Source organism: Corvus hawaiiensis, chromosome 3, assembly GCF_020740725.1.
Source record: "Corvus hawaiiensis isolate bCorHaw1 chromosome 3, bCorHaw1.pri.cur, whole genome shotgun sequence".
Lineage (NCBI taxonomy): Eukaryota > Metazoa > Chordata > Aves > Passeriformes > Corvidae > Corvus > Corvus hawaiiensis.
In genome coordinates, this window is record NC_063215.1 from 52,525,025 (window position 1) to 52,546,793 (window position 21,769).

At 38.2% G+C, this 21,769-nt stretch overlaps 1 protein-coding gene across 5 annotated transcripts in view; it reads right to left on the bottom strand.

Moving 5' to 3' along the window:
- The window catches only part of TBC1D32 (TBC1 domain family member 32), a 71,182-nt gene extending 60,370 nt beyond the window's left edge, over positions 1-10,812 (bottom strand). For 2 of the 5 annotated variants that reach the window (XM_048298410.1, XM_048298405.1), the window contains exons 1-9: positions 10,747-10,812; positions 8,406-8,560; positions 4,992-5,153; positions 3,666-3,843; positions 2,953-3,024; positions 1,683-1,808; positions 699-777; positions 457-557; positions 315-376 (exon numbers count right to left, since the gene is read on the bottom strand). In XM_048298410.1, coding sequence (XP_048154367.1) covers positions 315-376; positions 457-557; positions 699-777; positions 1,683-1,808; positions 2,953-3,024; positions 3,666-3,843; positions 4,992-5,153; positions 8,406-8,560 — 935 coding nt within the window. In that variant the 5' untranslated portion in view covers positions 10,747-10,812. The other 3 variants (XM_048298407.1, XM_048298408.1, XM_048298406.1) reach the window with 3 other exon arrangements.
- Positions 10,813-21,769: the final 10,957 nt, after the last annotated feature.

The window sequence follows — 21,769 nt, forward strand, 5'->3', positions numbered from 1 at the left end:
ATGCATCTATATTCTCCTAAGTTATTACATCTTTTGTTAAGTGCTAAATATTACACTTGCTACACTTGAATCCAAACTATTATTTTGTTCAAAAGTACTTAGAACACTCCAAAAGCTGTTAGCAGCTTAATATGACTACTCCTATGCAACTTCCATATTTGACTTTTCTCACCCTCTACTTTTATTTCCCCTGTTGTCACTGACGAGCCACTGTGCGTCCTATAATCAAGCCTTTGCTAAAATTACATGCATCCTATTTTATGTCAATAACTATTAAATTAAGAAACAGTTACAGGGTTTTGAAGATTACATACTTTTCTGGATGTCGAATCCAGGAAGATGGTGCTTCCTTTTGATACTCATTTAAAAGGCGAACCTGAAAACATAATTATTAAAAAATAATTAATGCATGATGTTTCAGTAATGATAGAAAAGGTACAGAAAGTTCATTCATACCTTTTTAAGTAAACGATTTATATCTGAGTTAGTTACATCCAGACCAGCTGAAATATGAAGAGAATATCCTCCAGAAAGAAAGTACAACTCCAAGTGTCTTGCTAAAAAAAAAAGAAACCCAACAACAAAATACAATTCACCTCCATGACAACGACAAAACAGACTCTTATACAGTCTTCATTATAAAACTTTTCAAAAAGTACGTGACTCATGAAGTCTGAAATGTAATTAAATGCACATACCTAAACTTGTATAGACTTCTTTTGTCATATTAAATGGAGAAGAAGAAAAGGTTTTTGCATAGAATCTAAGGATTTTCTCCTAAGGGTGAAAAAGCAAGCAATGTATTAAATAGTCATTAACTGTGTATTATAATTGCAAAATAATCAATATGTAGAGGCATTATTCTCAATATTACATATTATTCATCTAGAGATCTGTGCAGATGTTAAGCATGTTTTATAAAAATATCGTTTCTGATTACAGAAATCTACAGTTCAAAGGAAATTTTATTCAAATACTTGAACTACAGCACCAATGCAAAGCCTCACTGAGTTACGAAGCAGACCATTACTTTTCCATTACGTATTGTAATATATATATATTATATATAATATATTATAATTGCAATTATCACTGTTTTAAAAGAAATTGTAGAACTCAGGTGAAAGAGAAATATATGACAGCAGCTGAAGCAACTTTCCTATTTATTTGGTAATCACTTTAAAATTTGAAGAAGAAGAAAAGAAGTTTAATTGACATAATAAATAATCTAAAAGCCATTTAAGCAGCTGTCTTTTTTTTTTCCTCATCACTGCCTGTATGATATTACTATGTATCACTTTCTCATCATCATGGAGCATAAACCTGACTTGAGTAGGAAATATTAACAGGACCTATTTTACAGAACAGTTATGTCCATTTTTTTACGTGTGCTTTTGCTAAAAGAAATTCAGACATCTTCACTGCCATTAAAAGAAATGCAAATGAGTACTTTGGTATCTAACAATCCTATTGAAAGCCTGTTGCAGTCCTTTAAACCAAAATTTACTGGAATCCTGTATTTTTTTTACTTCAAAAAATTGTTTATGTGATTCATACGCAAATAATAAAATGTCTTGGAACCTTGCTGGACTACTTATAATATGTACGTAACTTCTTACATCTCTTCAGTACTCCTTTCTTTGGATACACATCTGATAATTAGATACAAAACATTCCCTTACACTGAAGGTTGCATCAGGATCTGCCAGAGAGATCGTCAGATGCTTACGCAGACTTGGCCAACTCTCAGAGCTCAGGATATCAGAGGCAGGGACCAAGCACAGCGTCTGCAAAGCTTCTTGGCGAATCTGAAGCAGTCAAAAAATAAACATCAAAAATCCATTCATAGCAACCTCTGAAATCCATAATTTACAAGTCAGAGGGAGTGAGGGAGGGTAGGCAAGAGGGAGGCAGGAAGGAAGGAACAGAACCTGGCTGCAGAACAGATAAGAAACAGATAAGAAAACACTACATCACTGAGTGGGGAAAATGTGTGCATTCAAAGAAGCAATAAAACCATTTTAAATAGGTTTTCAATACTGGATGCAAGGTTTATGTTCTACTTTCTGCCTGTAATCAAATATTTTGTTATTGGGGAATATAGCTCTCTAAAGCTCTCAGCTAGGAAAAGTAGACACAGATATTAGATATTGTGTTATACTGCTGAAATTTTCATCAGCATTCTAAATAATTTCAAGCAATTTTTTTTTCTATTCATAGACAACTGCAATCTCTAGCAATTTATTTCATCTTACTGAAAGAAACTGTAGGACATTTTAATAACATTTAATAGCATCAGACTTTTTATCTGGTTTTCTAATAAAAGTCCATCACAATGTTTGTACCAGTTCCTACCTACCATGGCTTTTTCAACTGCCAGACAACCCCCAACAAGTCTTATCAAAACAGCACACTGAAACTGGTATTTCTCCAAGCCTCAAAAATATCAGCAGCTGGTGCTGATTGCTGGTTAGAGGCACAAATTAGTACTGCCACTGATATGACAGCAAACCTAACTTGGACTTTGTATTTTCCATTTGGCAGGAGGTTGTTGGCAAATCAGCACACATCTATCTCTCCCGACAGGGAAAACTCGAAGGGCGATACAGAAGCTATCAAACAGGACAAGGGACATGTATGCAGGGCAAATAATGTTCAGTTACTTTATTTATCATAAACCAACTTTTTTTAAACTAAGAATGATGATCTATAGCACATAGACTTCTAAAAAAAATAGATAGTTGCTGCAACACTAGTTTTTGAACCAGATTGGTTACAAACAATGAAATATTGCACTGCAGAGGAATTTCTGCACTGAAGCCAACATATATGAACCAACAAAGACAAGTTTCCACTTAGGTACATAGGAACTCTTAAGAACATACAGGCTGCTCTCCAATATGCCATAAACATTCATTTGTATTAACATTTCATTTCTGCTTTTAAACTTACTTCCTTGGGCTGAATAGGGTCAAGCCTTTCTGTGAGCAGCTGCAATTGTTCTTGACTCATGAATGCATAACTCTGTAATACACATTATAAAATGATCATTAGTATATTTTATTAAACTGAACAGCAGAACATTAAAATCATCAGTCTTTCTGATACCTAATTTATTTTTAATAATTAGGACTCCAACATTTATACTAATTTAACGATAAAGTCAACATTCCAAATGTTTTCTGCTGTTTGCCCGAAGTTAAACTTAAGATAATGAAATTACCACGACATATTTTGTTTGCTTTACTTCAAAGTCTTCCATACCTTCAAAAAATCTTTAAAATAATTTATTCAACAAGCAATCTAGCAAATTACAGTGGTCTGGAAATGAACTGCACGTTATTTGGCTTCTACAGTAAAATTACAAAAGTTAGATGATGCTCTGCTTTTATCATTATCTTATCTTTTTCTATATCACACTTGGATAGGTACTTTGAAGCATATGGGCATCATACTAATCTCATCCAGCATATGATGCCTAAAGTAGCTAGTATAAGCTTAGTACTTAAAACCGAAAGAAAAGTAAATAATTTGTGTTTAGGATACAAAAAAAGAAGGGAAAAATTAATCATTCTCTAGGGCCATTCTCAGTCTCCACTGACAGAAACTTAACAATTTTGCAGTATCATGCTTATTTCATAACACAGAGAGAAAACCCATCGTACTTGGTTGAAGGAGGAGTCACTGTCAGAACAGTTGTCTGTGTAATAGCCACTCTGACGTTCTTTCTTTGCTTTACTATCCAGCTCCTTATCATGCATCCGATCTTCTTCAAACTTGTTAATCAAAGATTCTACCACAATCATCATGACATTCTTCAAGGCATGCATCATTTCTCTGTATCTTCAAAGTTAATATGATTTTAATATTAAAGAACATATAAATCACTATGTAGAAAAATGAAAAAATCGCTACATCATGAATAACTGAATATGACATAATGCTAATTGAAATTGAACTCACTGAACTTACAGAAATGAATGCATATGAAATCCAAATCCAAATTGAGCAATGAAACCTTACATGTTTCAGTTAACGATATTTTAAATTACAATAAAACTCCTTTTTTTTCCTTCCAGAACCATTCAATTACCACTAGCATAATTCTGTTTTGGGATTTTCTTAAGAAAGAACAACATGAGTCCACCAAAAAGGAGGATCTGTCCCTGAGAAAACAAGCCAGTTCTCATCCTTATTACTGTTTGTTTCTTGTAGCTCAACATCCAATTTTTCTTCTGTTATAAAACTCAAGCAGAACCAGTAGAAGTGAACACATTATCCCAATTCAAGATCTTGAGTACAGGTCAAGCACACAAAATAATTTTCTTTCAACAAAACCAGGGTTTTTCTATTTTCCATTAATAGAAAAATAATATCCACGGGGAAGCAATTCAAGATTAAAAAATGCTTCAGAAAAGCATTCTGTTGTAAAATGTTGATGTTTTATTTCAAATTATTTTTTACCTCAGTGATACAATTATTTATTTTACAGTCATCAAAGATACAAATTATCATATTGTGCTTTTATATCCTCCTACATGTCAAATTAAAAATATAAGACACATATTTAGTTCATTGAAGTTTCTTCTACCAATTTTAATGAGCACAAGAACCCTAAGGTCCTGATCCTTGAAACAAAATTATACAAGCATAATCTGAAAAATGGTCATCCTAACATCTGTTTTCCTGTTTTCTTATTTTGCAGCATATAAAAATGACCACTGATGCTAAAATCCTAAATACCTCAAAAATGTCACATATTTGCTACCAATCATTTTATGTAATAGCTCACAACCTTAATTCCAAGGTGAGAGAAAGCATGACAAATTGCAGTGTCGGCTGGCATTGTCTGAACTGCTTAGCACTGTCTTTGGTTACAGGTTCAGAATTGTTATTGGTTCGGATCTTACTTTTTCAAAACGCATTATGGAAAAGAGAAAAGAAGATTTAGACAAAGAAGAAACAGATGTGAATTGCATGTATATACTCACTCTTTCGATTCACAGGTCTTCTTAGTAAGATGTTGGACAAGTGTGTCATAGCCAGATATTTCACCCTGATTTTGAGCAGAGGTACATTTTTCTGTTTCTTCCTCAATCACAGGTCCCACAGTATTTTTTACATATTGTCTAAGGTATTTCACAAACTCATAGCTGCGAGAAACAAGCAAAATTAAAATGTAACATCTCATTGATTCACCATGAAACATTTTCAACATGATGTATCAACAACCACTACCTTCTCTCCCAGGAGACCTGCTACCTGAGGTAAGAGTTTATGACTTGCATAGAATAAACTTTAGGAGTGTGAAATAACATGTTACAGTTTGATTTTCTTCAATATGGTCATTATCAGCATATTGTAGGAGGAAACAATACCAAGTAGAAGAAACAAAACCAATAGCTAGTTTACCAAATAGCACAATTTCACTTTGTGCTTCTTCTAGAAGTAAAAATCCACTCAGAAAAAAGGTTAAGGTTTTCTATGTAGAAACCAAAGAGTATCAAGAAATTTCAAATTCCGAAAGAAACGTTCCTTGTAGCACTCTGAATATAGCACTGTCGTAGAGTATAAACTGTCTGGTATTATTATTTATGCATACATACAAAATGAGAAGGTACACAGAAAATACAGTTTATAAATTAGAGCATGTGAGAATACCTATGGCTTATAAAATTCTATGTGTCATGACAGTACACAGATATCAGTCAAAGTGACAAAACAGCTGTCTGTGATTACACAAACACATTAAAGTCAAGGATTTAGCACTTTGCAGTCTAATGATCAGATACCCACAGATCCTTGCTAAAAGAATAGAATAATCAGAGGGAGATTTCAAGCTAAAGACTCTCCCTGGGTCCTCCAACTTTGTATTAGCTATAGAAATTGCTGAAGAGTACTGCTCAGAATAAATCAACTTTTCTTTTTGGCTAGTTTTCTGATTTGTATAAAGGGCAAGGCAAACAGAAACATACAAAAAAAAAGTAATCATATATTCAATAGATGTATCATTTTATTTTCATTGTATCAAATGTGCAACTACTTCACGTTAACTTGGGTAAAAAACCCCAAAAACCAAACAACAAAGCACACAAAATTGTATCATGATAGTTACTTCCTCACTGGATTCCATCAGGTGTGTCAGTATTTTTCTTTTCTCCTACCTTTCCATTCTTGTTCTCAGTGAAAGTAACAGAAATACACCTCAAGAAAGATGCAAAACATGTTTATTTCTGTTTTCATTTGTGAAATTGCACACAACTCTCCACTGCATGAAAGCTTTAATGAAACTTTTTCCCCTTTGTTTTAAAAGGGCAACATTTCCAGCATATATATATTTTTGCAGTGACTCCTTCACTCTGAAATATACAGCAGCCACATCGCTATTCAGACCACTACTTTTATGTCTAATGTTCTAGTCTTTATCTTCTGCATTATTCCTCCACCTTAGAAATGTTTTGTAACAATTATGTGTTTCAGCAATGACAGTACTACTTCACAAGCTGAATCAATTCAGACTGATCTGGCAGGGCTTACAAAGGATTCATGCTTGGGGTGGTGTTAAAAACACCTCTAATGTAACAGAAACATCCTACTTATGTAGTTTAAAATTCTGATGTCTACTACTGCACAGAAGTTTTGTACTTGATTCAATTTTCCTTTTCATTAGCTTTCTGAGGAACCTGCATTTGTCTTTTCTACATCGAAGTGGGAACAAAGGATAAAGTAAGGTCTCAAAATCTGGTAAAATTACAGAAACAGTACTGCTCAAAATGCTGAGCTGAACTAGAGCATTGGACAGTCCAAAAGCATACACTACTAATAACGGAGCCTGCAATCTGGATGGATGGGTTAAGAAGAAACTTTCTTAAATGGATTCACTTATAAATGACCATATGACCTCTCTGACTTCCCACGAAAACCAGTCTGTACTGCCATGGGTCACAAACAAGACAAGAATACCTCCAGAAATATTACAGCACCAGAGAGTAATCCTCATGTTCTGCATTTAAAGATCACTTGATTTCCCATTAAATGTAAATTAAAACTGTTCTCATGAAAAGAAAGTATCTTTAGGATCACCAATTTTCTAACATACAAGAGTAATGGATGACAAGGTTTCACTGTTGTAAAAGGAAAAGCTACATAGGCATTGCTTCAACTCCTTACAGACTTTACTCCCTCACCCTGGGTATTCTATTAAGTTCTCAGAAAAAATGACAGAAATATTTTCAATTTTTTTTTGAGCTTTATTGTATAAATCTTCTCTATTTTTTTTCTTTCAGAATTACATGTATCTTTCAACTTTCATATGTTTACAACCAAATTCTTTTACCCTCATGCTTGTCACTCAGCAGCCTACTACTCAAAATTCACAAGAGTACAAGCAACAGTGTAATCCAATATAATTCGTAACAAAAACTAAAACTGAGCTAAAATACCTTTTAAAGAATCTTCAGAACACATGGAAGTTTCAAAGTTTTAAAATTACAGTGAAATTTTAGATAAACCTTAAGTTTTATTTCACTTATTTACTTTCACCTAACTCATACCACTGACAAAGCAATGCCAATACCTAGGTAAATTTAAGAGACTAAGAGACTTCTGAAAAAACTGACAGGGAACCAGCTTTCTCAGAAGAAGTCAGGTCACAGAGCTCCGTTCCTTATTAAAATGTCTTCAGGTCATTTCAGCTTGATATTCTCTTGGCTTGTCATAAAATGTGTACTAAAAATCTCCCATGTAGTAAAAATATAATCAAGTTATAACATCATGGAAAGGAAAGAGAAGCATGGGATTTGGAAATCTAGACTGCATGTAAGTGAGGTCACATTGTCAAGTCTGATTTTACAGAAGTGTGACTGGGATACATTTCTGGTTTACTTAAACATAAATTAAAAGAATGACTACCTGATAAGATAGACATGTTCAGTAATACAGGCCAGAGAGAACAATCAAATATGGAAGCCAAATAGCACTCTGAAAAAGTACTCCATTTTGAAAAACAAGATTATCTTGTCTAGCAGGTGTCAACTATACTGAGAGCCTTCAGTGACTACTTCTTCTAGCTCCTTTTCATGTGTGCATTTAGTACATTGCATGTGCACATGCATCAGAGCTTTGTAAATTCCTCTCTCACAAACAGCTCATGAATTACTACTACAGTAAAAATATATTAGGAAGAGTGGAGGGAAAAAAAAAAACAGACCAAGAAAATGGCAACATTAATTTTATTCTTTAAATTAGCATCACCTGAGAGTTGATTAGTGACAGGAATATCTATATATGTATAAATACACACATATTTACAAAGCAATATAAAGTGTAGACTTTTCCCAACTGTTAATACAGTTTAACACATACCAATTTCTTTAAAAGACTAAAAATAGCAAAAATATTTTTACTTGTGAAAATTCTCATCCGTTTCCTCCAAATGCAAGAGAATTTCTTCTGCACATTCTACTGATGGGGCTCCAGTGATTTTTTCCTTCACACTCTGCAGCAACTGTCTAAGCATAGACTGTAGCAGAGCTTCATCTTTACTTGTAAAGTGAGACATCTGTAGAAAACAAACAGAAGAATAAGAAACTCTCATAGTTTTGTTTTTCCTCAAGATGCTAAGAAAAGCACAAATCCCTTACATTGCCACTTTTTTACTGTTATGAATAGGATTTTCTATCAAAAGACACAATCACAGACAGGAAATATTTGATACAGCTTATCTTCAGATAAACCGGAAACAAAACAATCAAATCAGTTTCAATAAAACTCCTGATACTGTAGCATAATATTCTTAAAGGAGATATTACATTAAGAAAAGCCTGAATACTCCTATTTGTACTTGCTTGAGAACTTGCCCATCATATAGGCACAAGACCACACTGTAAGCTAAAAAAATAAAAAGGAGGAACCGTTTTACAGATATAATGACTGTATCTTGATAAGAAAATTTTATAAGTCTCTCACCTGCTTCTCATCCACTGTTACTACCCAGTTCTGACTTTAGGATCCCTCTACTCAGTGCTACTGCTGTACCCATGACTGAAAGTGCTGTGAGCTTTTGGAAGCACCAGGTGGAATTATCAGAACTGCTTAATTTCCCTGTGCTAATCAACTGCAGTGACTAGACAGAGTCCTGTCAAATTAAACTGAAACTGCTGGGAAAAACTGGGAGGAGCAGAAGCAGTGAGAAACTGGAAACATCTGTCAAGTCCAGAGGACAGACTATCAATTAAATTTTCAAGGGCTGTGAAACAAGACAAAAGCTCAATTCTGATCTTAATTAATTAATGGCTTAAAAATCTTTATATGCCATGGAATACTTTCAAACCTCAGTGGCAGTTCTAGCTTATATATTTATAGCCTATTTAAGGAAAAATTACTCAGAGATATTTGACGTTTTTGTCAAAAAAATTAAGGACTCTTTAAGCACCTGTGAATAAATACACACACACTTGGAAGAGACAATATAGTAAATTATTGTTTAAGAATCAAACAGCATCAACAAGCAAAAAAAAAAATTAAAAAAATGAAAAGCCATACAGCACTAGCTGGAGGTATCTTTTTTGAAAGGTAACAGTTCATCAAGTTAGCACTTCTCTGTTGTAAATAGCAGAGTTACCGAACATTTTATTTTGATCCAACATAATTCAATACTAATTCAGTCATCTTACCAGAAATTTGATTAAAGTAAATTCAGAGCAAACAAACAAAACACCCCAAATTCCTTGTAATAATCTTAAATTTGCAGCCTTCTTTCTTACAGAATCTCAAGATACTTAATTAAAGTCAATGCATTTTTAGGTCTATATAAACATCAGATAATACCCTAATCACCAAAAAAAAAAAAAAAAAAATCACCTAGCGTTTTGGTATAACTAGGGATTTTCAAAAGCCCAAGGTATCCAGATACTGGCTGGCAGTACAAAGCTCTGCTCAAATTATTCAGAGAGAAGTCATGAGAACATTGCAGCTTCATCTCCAGTTTTCCTTGGAAAGTCATACCTGACTTATGTAACCACTAACAAAGATACATATCTTACATTTCATTCGTAAAGGTTTGTGGTTTGTTGTGCTTGGTTTTTTGGTAGTTGTTGGTTTGGGGGTTATTTCCCAGCAGGCTTATCCCCCACTCAGCTTCCAAGCAACATTTAAATGGTCGTTTTCTCCCTAAAATACACCTTTACCCAAAGCCCAGTTAGGGCAGTCCTTTCAAGGTCCCGGCACTGTCCTAGAATGCAAATCCTGCCCCACAATCCAGGGGAGGATTCAGAAGCGGCCTGTTGTTGCCAGCATTTATCTTTACACAAGCCTTCGCCTGAGCAGGCAGGCAGTTTTAGCAACAAACCAAGGAGAGCAGCTGCCAGAATGCGAGCAGGGCGAGAATTCCTACCGCTTCTCGCGCTGTACCGCCTGTCCTTCGGCCGCGCACCAGTGCTGGGCGGCACCCGGGATTCCTGGGACAACCCACGCACGAGGAGAGCAGTCGGTCTCTTCCCAAGCGTTGGGAGAGGCTAAACCTGCCCAGGTGCTTCCCTCAGCTATCGCTGACAGCGCGGGCGGGCTCAGCCCGGGCACCTCGGATGCGCTCGCCCCGAGCACCTCAGATGCGCTCTCCCCACGCACCCACTCAGCTCCACCACACTCCGCGCGCCCCGAGAGCCCCGCATTCCCAGTCCCGCTCAGCCCAGCCCTAGGGCAGCCCCGGCCGGCCCCCGCGCCGCTGCCCGGCCCGCCGCCATTCACCTTGGGCGGCCGCGGCCCTTGGCAACCGCGGCGCCGCCGCCGAGTCTCGCCGGGCCCTGGAAACGTCGCGAGAGGCCGCAGCGGCCGCCCCCGCCCCGCCCGCGCGGGGTGGCGCTGCGGCGGCGGCGCTGTGAGCGCGCCGGGCGGCGGCGGGGGCGCGCGTGCGGTGCGGGTCGCGGAGCCGCGCTCAGCGGACACTCCGCTCTCACTTCAGGCTCCTCTCTGCTCAGCCCGGGGTGGTGGCCCCCAGCTTTCCCACTGAAATCAGAGGAATACAGTCATGCCGCTATGCCCAATTTACATCAGCAGGGGAGCAGATTGTCTCAATAAGTAAAATAGTGAACGGCAAGGAATTTTTCAGTCCTATTTTTAACTCTCCATTCCCTCCTGTGATGAAGGAAACATTACAAAAACATCAAGTAGTATTTTTTTCTCTCCAACAAATAAATGCATAACACAAAAAACCAGCAGAAGCAGTTTGATTTGAAATAATTTCTATTAGTTTAGCTATAATAAACCAGAATCTAGTTACCGTAAGTACTCATAACAATGTTTGTCAGTGCTTGCATGCAGGGTGTTACATAGTTCATTATTATCCTTCCCTCCTACATTTTTCTAGTGATTCTGATGGTGGGGGAAGCTAATCTTCCATGATGACGTGTCCTTTAATGCTAATCTTCCATGTAACGCTAATCTTCCGTAAGGACTTGTTCCTTTAACTGGACTTGTAGCCCCTTCAGTTAATAGAGCTCTACCTAAGCGTGGGTATCTATTTGCACAGTAGAACTAGGAATGTAAACTGCAGTATTTCTATCGAAAAGGGTTAATTCAGGAATTGAAACATAAACCTATCTTACTGCCAGTTCTCAGAAACCAGATTTTGATCAGTTGCAACAGAATTTCTGTGAAATCTTTAGCACTGAGCTCCTCAGTCCTTTGAAGGGGCCCGTCCTTGCCCCTTTCCTTGATGGGAAAATTGTCTGCTAACTGCTACTTGCAAAGGGTCTCCAGTAAATTAACCAGAGTCCTGTTAACTTGGCCATGCACTCTCCCCATCGTCTAAGTGCACCTTTTGGAATAGGCTACAAGTGACAGCAGTTTATTCCTCATCCATGCCAGGCTCTTCCTTCACAGGTAACCAAGTGGTTTGCTTCTTTTCTTTCCCCATACCAACTGAGAGGTGCTGTGGTGCAATACTTCTAATTCCTTTATCACTTCACAAGCACTGATTCAAGTGACAGCATCTCAATTTAATAGCTGATAAGGAGTAGAAAAAACTCAATGTACATAGTGTTCAGCATTTCCTTACTGAAAGAGTCCCCACTTTAACAAGCCTTCCCTATCTTATAAAACACCTTATAAGAAAAGTTGCACTTGTAGTGACATCACAGAAAGATGTCCTCATGATGCCTGTGGTGTTTCTGAAATCCTTCCATTCCTTTCTACCCTCTCCCACCTTCTGTATTTCATCCAGCTTCTTTAGCCACATTTTGCAGCCATTGGAACCTGGAGCCCTTTCTCATGAGCAAAGGTGGCAGAGCTCAGATGCCATTGGCCGTGATTATTAGGATGCCTCCAGGCAGACACCCTCTGAGGGTGATACTCCAGAGTGAACAACACTGTTCTGAAATACAGTGAATTTACATGGATGGATGTCTGTCACATGAGAGAGGTTGCAATCACTGTGGAATTGTTCATGTGGATTTCACAGTGGTGAAATTCCACTCTCTCTTATACTAGGAATTCCTTCTCCTTGGTAAAAATATTCCAGATGTTCTCTCTTGGTTGCACAAACAGGAAAGCCTGGCTCCTAACCCCAGTTCAGGAAGGCATGAAATACAAATAACCCTTCATAAGATCCCATCATTGTTAGAAAGTCACAGTGCTGGCTTCTATAATTTTAGAAACTTAAAGGAAACGACAAATACACAAATTCTTAGAGTGTGTAGCATATAAGGTAAGCAGAGTTTCAAACTCTGAAACATAGGAATGTGAATAATTTAAGTATTATAGAGAAGTTTAATTTAATTGATACAGTTGTCTCCCCATACCTTGAACACATCCCAAAATTTGAATTACCAGTTTATGCCAAATTTCTGTAAATTTATGTTTCTGCAGTGTCTTCAGTGTGGCAGACCAGAAAGAAGGAAACTGTGGAAAACAAAGGAATCTTCTTTACAACTGATGGTAGCAGTGGAAATAGCTTGTCTTGGTGCTCATGTCATTACACCAGGGACATAATTTCTCTCCCCTCTTTCTGCTCTTTCTGACTTTTCTCTTTTCCTTCATTGTAACTTCCCAGAAGACAACTCTTTTTCTGGATGACTCACAAAGGTCTGGAGAGATTTTGATTTTATGTAGGTGATGTACAGCTGTTAGTTTCTCCAAGACTGTTTAGCTAAGACTTTCACCAGCTCTGTATATAGGACCTACTAAAGGAATTGGCATTTACTGTCTGATTGAAAAATTTAACATAGCCAGTATTTATTGAAATTCCAGTTTATCAGCCTTTCCTTGACTGATACAGTTTTCAAAGGAGTATATACCAAAGAACTAAAAGGGAAGGCAAAGTCCACTTGACCAAAACAAACTCAACCAAACCAAAAGCAACTTTCTATACTCCCATTTCAGAGCTAAATCAAGACCAGAAGGAGCCAAGGTGTTGGCTTCTGTAACTCACTTTAGAGTTTCCCAAACTGGGACTAAGATAGGAAAAGGAAGAAATAAGTTAGGAAAGCAGAAATAAGTGTGAGTTCTGGTTCTGGTGGTAGCGCAAGAAGTCTGTACCACCTTTCTGCACACTCTGACATCTCTTTACCAGTTCTTGAGCCTCCAAATAAAAGATGAAGACACTTCATCAAGCCTTGTATGAACGCTGTGGCATTTGTTGCCCTCTCATATCACATTTATGGCAGTTTCCCAAATTTGGAGGAACAATGAGCATGTTTTGAGACATCATTAGATCATAATCTAATCATAAATATCAAAAAGGAAACTGCTTAAAATATTACTGTTGATGGGAAAGTCTTTTTAAATAATTTCCAAAGGAAATTTTCTATTTTGGAGACCATCTGTCCTTTCCTCCCTGTACACTCTAGGGAAATACTAACCCATGGCTAGATGTTTCCGTTAAAACAAACACTAAGGAACTGGTGGGTAAATGGTCCCGAGGGTTGCAGGCTGGAGCACTTATGCTGTCAGCTGCACTTGGAAGTCTTGTGTTAAAACACATGCAAACAGAATTTATATCAGTTCCATAACAGGTAAGATGTAAAGTGTCCTGACAGGTCTAAAGTTACATCAGATGACTTTGTACATTCCTGTTGAGAGCTAAGCTGGTATGAGATGCATGTAAGCGATTACAGGAATCAAAAAAATAATTGGGTCAGTTTGCTTATTTGGTAATTAAACTTCAGTTATGCTGACATTTCAAATAGACTGAAGATCTTACTTTGCTGTTCCTGATCTCTTTTTTCTGAAAAGTGAGAAACTGGCAGGAAATCAATAGGACTCTTGCATAACATTGTAAAGCACCAACTTGGAACCAGCCTGTCCAATAGCAATCAGGAATGTTATTGATTAAAAATGTAACTTAGTGAATATATACGTACTGATTTTTCCGTCTGTATTTTATGACGCATTTTTCAATAGATGCTCTGCTTGAGGTTGTAAAAGTAACTACTGGAACTGAAGTGATAAAATCCATACTGCAATGCTAAGTAACTACCTCAAAGAGTCAAAGACAAAATAAGCTTCAATGACAATACAAATATCCAAATGCCAATAAAATAATTTTTCGATCCACAACTTTCTTTTGGTGAAACTTCAAGGAGCCAAGGACATGTGTCACTAGCTCTGACTGGCCTTAGGCAGCTCTCTTAGCATCAGACTTAGGTCTTCATTAGAAATTGAGAATAATAAAATTATATGCCACTGTGAAAATTAATCTCACAGAACTACAACATAACAACCAAGTGACATCATAAATCTTGACTTTATTTTCCATTTTTTATCTAATTAATATTTTGGTCTTTTTTTATCCTGTGTTTCCTGAAGGTGGCAGCAATATTCAGGAGTTGTGTGAATGTCTGACTTTTGAACCTATTGACCTGTAATACAGCATTTCTTTCAATGTAAATGTATTTGTATTTATGGATATTAATCATATGCTAAAATCAAAATTTGATTACATAGATATTTCTGTTGTAGACACAGGATGTACAATATCACTAGAACATAGGAATAAACTATGTTGGCCTGGAGCATTAGAATTGCTTATTCTTTCATATGATAAAAATTTGGAAGCTAAAGGAGTATTCCTAAAGTATTAAATATTTTTAACAATGTTCTGTTGCTTACAGTTAAAGTTACCCATTTCATTGTCTTCAGTGAAGCCTGTATCGTATGCATTTTCTGAAGTAATCTGTAAGCTCATTTTTGGGCACTACATTAGCAGTTCAAAACACTACAAATGTTGTGTGAGATCACTGAAGGAAGGTTAGAGCCTCTCTATAGGGTTCCTTTCAGTTCCATTCCTCCATTTGATCTTAATCGTTTAAAATCACTTCTAGAGCCACTCAGGCCAACTATCTCACAGCATTTGAGGGTTTTATGAAAAAAGAAACTTTAGATCTTCTCCTTTTGCCCTGGATGTGGTACACTGCATTATTGTGAAATGCTTTTGCTACTGAGGCAAGGCTATTGCATCGACATTAGAAATAGGAAATAATTAGAGAACTTTTCTCTCCTTTCATTTTGCTAGCAGTTGCCTGGTCAGGGAGTTGCAGATCCCACTGCAACTGATCCTCTAAATGGAGGATCATGGAAGCCCACAAAGACATCTCTGCAACAGGGCTCTCCTCCCCTATCTCTTTTGCTAATAGAACTGCATTTTGCCAGGTGATTCTCCTGCCTGCAAGTCTTCTGTCAGCTCCAGGGCTGCTCTCACAATGCATCCAGGACAAGGGCCCAAGTTCTGGAACTGCTATCCCAGAAATGCCACTTTGATGCAGAGCTCCTCAGTACAAGAGAGTTGTGGAGCTCCTGTAGTGGGTCCAGCAGAGGGCTATGAAGATGATGAGGGGACTGGAGCATCTCTCTTGTGAGGAGAAGCTGAGGGAGCTGGGCCTGTTCATCCTCGAGAAGAGACAGCTGAGAGGGGACTTCATCAATGTCTCTTAGTACCTGAAGGGGGTGTCAAGACAATATTTCCAGGCTCTGCTCAGTGGTGCCAAGCAGTAGGACAAGAGGCAATGAGAAGAAACGGATACACAGGAAGTTCCACCTGAATATGAGGAAGAACTTTACTGTGCACGTGGCCATGCACTGGGATAGGTTGCCCAGAGAGGTTGTGGAGTCTCCCCCACCAGAGATGTTCAAGAACATCTGGCCACAGTCCTGTGCCAGGTGCTCTAGGATGACCTGACTTGAGCAGGAAGCTTGGAGCAGATGACTTCCCGTGGTCCCTTCTATCCTTACCTGTTCTGCGATTCTGGCAAATGCATAGCTGCCAATGGCTGTGCTGCCAAAGGAAGTGCAAAACATAGACAGAGGCTTCCTTGTGAGTCTTCACTGGTGCAAATGGACTCCCTAAATCCTTTCATGCCTTCAGACTTGAATGTTTCATCCTGAGAGAAAAGTAAGGAAAAAATCGCAGGTATTATTACAAAGGTAATCTCCTGTCCTAAATATGCATGGAACACAAATGCTACAATTTTAAATTACACTGGCAGAATTTATTACTCTGTGCTTCTGAAGGAGTTTGCTCAGCAAACCTGGTGGCCTTTTTAGCAGGTGTATGTGAATATTCCTGTGCCTTGAAATTTTCCATCTTTCTTCTTGTCCTTACCAATGACTGTTTGTGCTACCTCTCAAACCAGTACTTTGATATCCTGAAATTGAATATTTTTATAATTGCTCAATTTATGTTCATCCTTAGTAAAGTATTGCTAAAGTAACTTCCTTCACATTTCCTCTCAAGATCAGCATTAATTTCTGCACTTACCATGTTGACATTTCAGAATTAATTTATCAGCTCGTCTGAGCTGCTGATGTGGTATACTTTTGCAGACATTGACTGTTATTCCTTTTTGCATTTCTGCTCCGTCTTAGATTTCCCTAAAATGTGTCATTGCTATCACTTCCTTTATTACACCATTATTACTACAAAGCCTGCATAAGTGATTTTATCACTTGTGATTTAAGTGTTGAGCCACTACACCTTCTCTTTCCTGTTTCCCATTTGTCTTCTGAAAATTGTACCCATCCAGATAAACTACTGCTCTCCTTACCCAATGGCTTATCCTGCTATAGTTCTGAATCCCGGCCTCAAACACAATACGGTTTCCTTCCTGCATCATCAACCAAGTGCTGTCTGTAATCTTAATATTTGCAGGAGTCAAATACTAGAGACATTTGTTATGTAAGCTGTTGGCTTATATTCTCTTGTTAGTATAAGTTATGGTCTTCTTGTAACAGTCTCTTCTACAAGTACAGATTAATCTAGCCAGATGTGACGCACAGATAACTTTGTTCTGTTCATTTTTGGAATGTTGTAAAATGCTTGAAAAGTAAGCAAGTCGTGCTCTTTGCTGCTCGTTTGAAGCTGTAGTCTTTGTAAGACAGGCTCAGGAAGAGAGAATTTGGCCCATCCTTTGCCATGCTTTATTCCTTTGTGTACTTTCAGCAACATGAACTGTGTGCTTTGTTTTTCAAATATTTTGTGTCCTAGTGTGTTGGGTTGACCCTGAGTTGATGGACAGTCTTTAAGACCAATTACGCTTCTCACAATTTACATATTTAAACCGCACGGAAAGGCGGGACTTCCCCTTTGGGTCGGAGCTCGCCTGCTGGAAGGTGGGGGGGCTCCGAGCCTCCCGGCCCCGCTGGGCCGGGCCGGGGCCACTGCCCCTTTCCCCCTTTCCCATCGCTGCGGCACGGACCCTGGGTCACTGAGGGGGACTGTCCCAGAGCCGCAGGCAGCTAAAACCAGCCATGGACTGCTCACAGCTAAACCCATCCAGCGCGGCTTCTGGGGACAGGCGGGTCCCTCTCCTCTCCATGCGGAGCCGGCGGAGCCAGCGGGAGCCGGCAGAGCCTCCTGTCTGCAGCCAGCACACTCCGTGCTGAACTGAAGAGGACACCACGCAGCCAGCAGCACAGAGGGAGCGAGGCTTTCCCCACCGTAAAGCCTGAACAAGAACACCCTTCAACATGGCGGCTTCAGAGTCAGAGAGAAAGAGAAGTGAGTCCCGTGGGACGGAGCTGAGCATGGCGACAGGAGAAAAGAGGGCGGTGCCGCGATTCTGGCGCGCAGCTTAAAAGAAACCTTCTTGCATGCCGTGGTAAGAAACTGTAATACCACAAACTGTTTGTCTCTTTAATCCATTTGAAGAACATGGGGGGGGGGGGGGTGGAGAATCAACGTGTGCCTATGAAGTTTGTGAAGAGTGCCTATGCCAGGCTATATAGAAGTAGTAAGAGGCTGTTAGAGACTTGTGGCGAAGAAAAGCCTCTGTGTGCAGGCCAAAATAACTTATCCTTAAAAAGATGAATCACCCCATGTGATGGCCCATGTTCTGTAGTGTGAAAGAACTGTGAAATTCTTCATGGGAGAGATGTTCTACACACAGCAGACTGTTTGTTTCCGGGCGGGTCTGCTATTGGTGGCAGTTTGGGAACCACGTGCAACTGAAGGAAAACCCTTTTTTCCTTAAGCATAAGAGAGAGACTTTTCAAGAACTGCAACACTGACTAACATCCCATGTTCTGTTATCCCTTGTGTGAGCTGGATAAAAGGAGAGAAGTGCTGGAAAGAGGGAGGGGGGGGGAATTTACTTTAATTTTGTTTTGTTGTTTTCTCTTTACTTTTAATTCTGTTAGTAATAAAGCTCTTTCATTGTACTGCAACTGTTTAAGGTTTGTGCCTGCTTTGCTTTTCTCCTAATTCTTATCTCACAGAAGGAAAATAAGTAAATAATGAATATTTTGAATCAAAACCACTACATTTAATTGGTGTTTCCGCCCGGTTTCAAACTCAACCCGCTACACCTAGCAAACTGTGACCTCCTCCTAAAACTGATGTTTTAAAGAAATAGTAAAAGCATTGCTTGGTAACAACACTGTTTATTTAAATTACAGAAAACACTTGTTTTTACTTTTTCTTTTATTTCACTTAGATAAATGTCTGTGATCCTAAGAGAATTTTATATCCAAGAAAAGGATTTGGAGCTTCTCTGAGCAAATCCTGTGTCTGAAATAAAGAAAGATGCATGAAGAAAAACACCAGTCCTGAATGTCTTCATACACAAAATATGGTCTTTTAATAAAAACTTACTTTAAGGTTGTTGTGTAACAGAATCTGTGGTGCAAGGGAATCTTATTAGTAGCACATATTCCTTAAGATAATGAATCTAATTTCTTCAAAAAAATTTTAAAAAAGTTACAGTTTTGCATTATTGAAGTCAATATGCTAACCTCATCTCAATATAATTCCAGCGAATTTTAGTGTTAAAGATGATTTTGATTCAGTAAATCTGCAAATACATTTCTCTGACATGAAAAATAATCTCTAAGTAACAAGAAGAATATTTAATATTTTCACTGGTATTTTTTAGTGCCCTCATGATGTGAGTAAAATTCCAACAGAGACATGACTTTGTCAGTCAAAGTCCTTTCACTGAGGAATAAGACAAATACTTCGGTATCTTGATACACCAGCTCACTGTTACAAATTTTGTAATGCATATTTTATGATACAGCCTGTAGTTGTTGTGACCCAAGGGCACAACCTGGCACACTGCTTTGTTGAACCTCAGACAACTGGCCTTGGTCCCTCAATCCAGCTTGTCCAGATCCCTCCTCTCTTCTTCAGTTCAGAAAATTCATCTTTTCAATTCCTTTTTCTTTGGGGGGTGAACCACCTTCTCCATCCAGGCAATTGTACTTACGCACCTGTCTGGGGCAACTGCCAGAACAAACACACACAGAGTCCCTGTTCTCCTGAGTTAGAAGTTTATTTGAATCCACAAGATGCGACTCAGGTTTCTTGATTCAGAAGGTATCTTTTTTTACAGACTTGTGAATGGTCTTGTCTACTACACCAGACCTGCAGTATGCAAGTCAGTGCTGCTGAGAGAGAAAGAGCTGTGATTCTGAAGTAAAAGGAACTCTTGATGGGGGTTGGAACTTCATAACCTGGCTTTACAGTCAAAGCAAATCAGAACATTTTCTGTTTTGATAAGGCTGAGGGTAATCCTCATCTGTCAGATGGGTTTTGTGAACATGTTGTGATTGATTGGAGACTGATTATTCTGCTTCGAATTCCTGGAGCATTCCTGTAGTATGCAAAGTATGCTAATAATGTGATAATTATTATTTTAAAGTCTGTTTCCCTTTTGGTGCACTCTTTTTTGCTTAACTCACGTTCCTGTGCTTGCACTGAAGAATAATGCAGGAGGGAAGAATCCATGTGGATGTAGACTCTAGGTTGTGGTAGGTTGATTAACTTGATTTATGCTGATGGATCTATCTTAAATTACACCAGTGGAGGAGTCAACCCCAGTTTTAAGGTGGAAGGAGGATATAATCACAGATGAGTAGTTCTCGGCAAAGCTCTCAAAAAACTTTAAAAATACATTCCTGCTTAGTTTTTAGAATAATTTTGCTAGCTACTCTGATGCTTTATAGTGTTTATAGCACTAAATAATTGTAATGCCGTTGTGTTTCATACTCTTTACTTTATTGCTTATGCACCATATGGTATTGATGTGTATTATATTGCATATAACTCAATACAATAAACATAGTATTACAAAACAGAATTGCTGGATTTTTATTATAGGTAGGTTACCTACTGTGATGAAAATAATATAAAATTATAGGGAAATTATTATTCCCTTTCTTCCTAGTTTTTATTCAAGAAATAACCCATGGTAAATTAGGTGCAATTCCACAAAATTTTATAGAAGCATAGATCTTGGTATAAAACAGTAAATAAGCTCTGCTAGAATTTTATGGGTTTTACACTTGTCTTTTAAAATTAGTTTATATTTGTAATGCTTTGCCTCAGAGGTTACTTGAAGATCACTCCTGAGTGTTATTGCACATTCTTAATTGTTTCTGAAGGTAATGGATGCCAAGAATCTCACTTTGCAGAACAGAACCATTTATTCTTTCTGTTATTTACACTTACGCAGATTTTTTTTTTTTGTTAACCGTGACACCCCAATTCCTGTCCATCAAAGACTAAATACTTAGCTAAGAGAGTAAATTAAGAGACTAAATAAATTTTCTATCATTCTGATATGATCCTAATCTTAGTGACATGAGCTGTCCTCTGCAGAAATATACTGCATGGCTCATTTTGTTGACTTAATTCCAGAATGGGACCTGAGAGCCAAAAGGAACAACTGAAATTGCATTTTTTAAGCTAACCTTCCTCTCTCAGCTGTTCATATTGTGAACTCCACAGAGAAGGGAAGAGAAGGAAGGCATTCCTTTCCCAAAGGAATTGCAAATTCCTTAAAAACCTTACACAAAGATGAAGCTTGACTGTAGCATTGTGGTTAAATACTGGTGCAGGAGTGTTGGTGCTTTTATTAAGTCCAGTTACTGTTTAATATAAAATGGATGATCAGTCCTGATAGTATAGACAGTCCCACACCTCACTCCTACCCACGTCTCTCTGCAGAGCCAAGCTCACACTTGTTGGCTTTCCCTTCCTCTTTGGCGAATCCCGACCTCCTTCACAAATCTTCAGCAGAAGAGGAAAGCCCTGCTCAGCCTACTTCTCAGCCACTAAAAAAGTTTCCTAGGACCAGGTTTGTTTTGAATTCACAGTTTCTAGAGCTGAGCTAAATAGTGTCAGTGGGCACTGTAGGACTGAAGTGTGAAGAGCTGTGCAGGCATTTGGGGTCTTCAGAGCCAAACAGGAGGCTGCACCCTAATTTTCAGTTTCAGATTCTGAATCTGATCCTGAAGGTTTTCAATTTTTCACGTATGCCTCTTTTTCTAGGTCAATGAC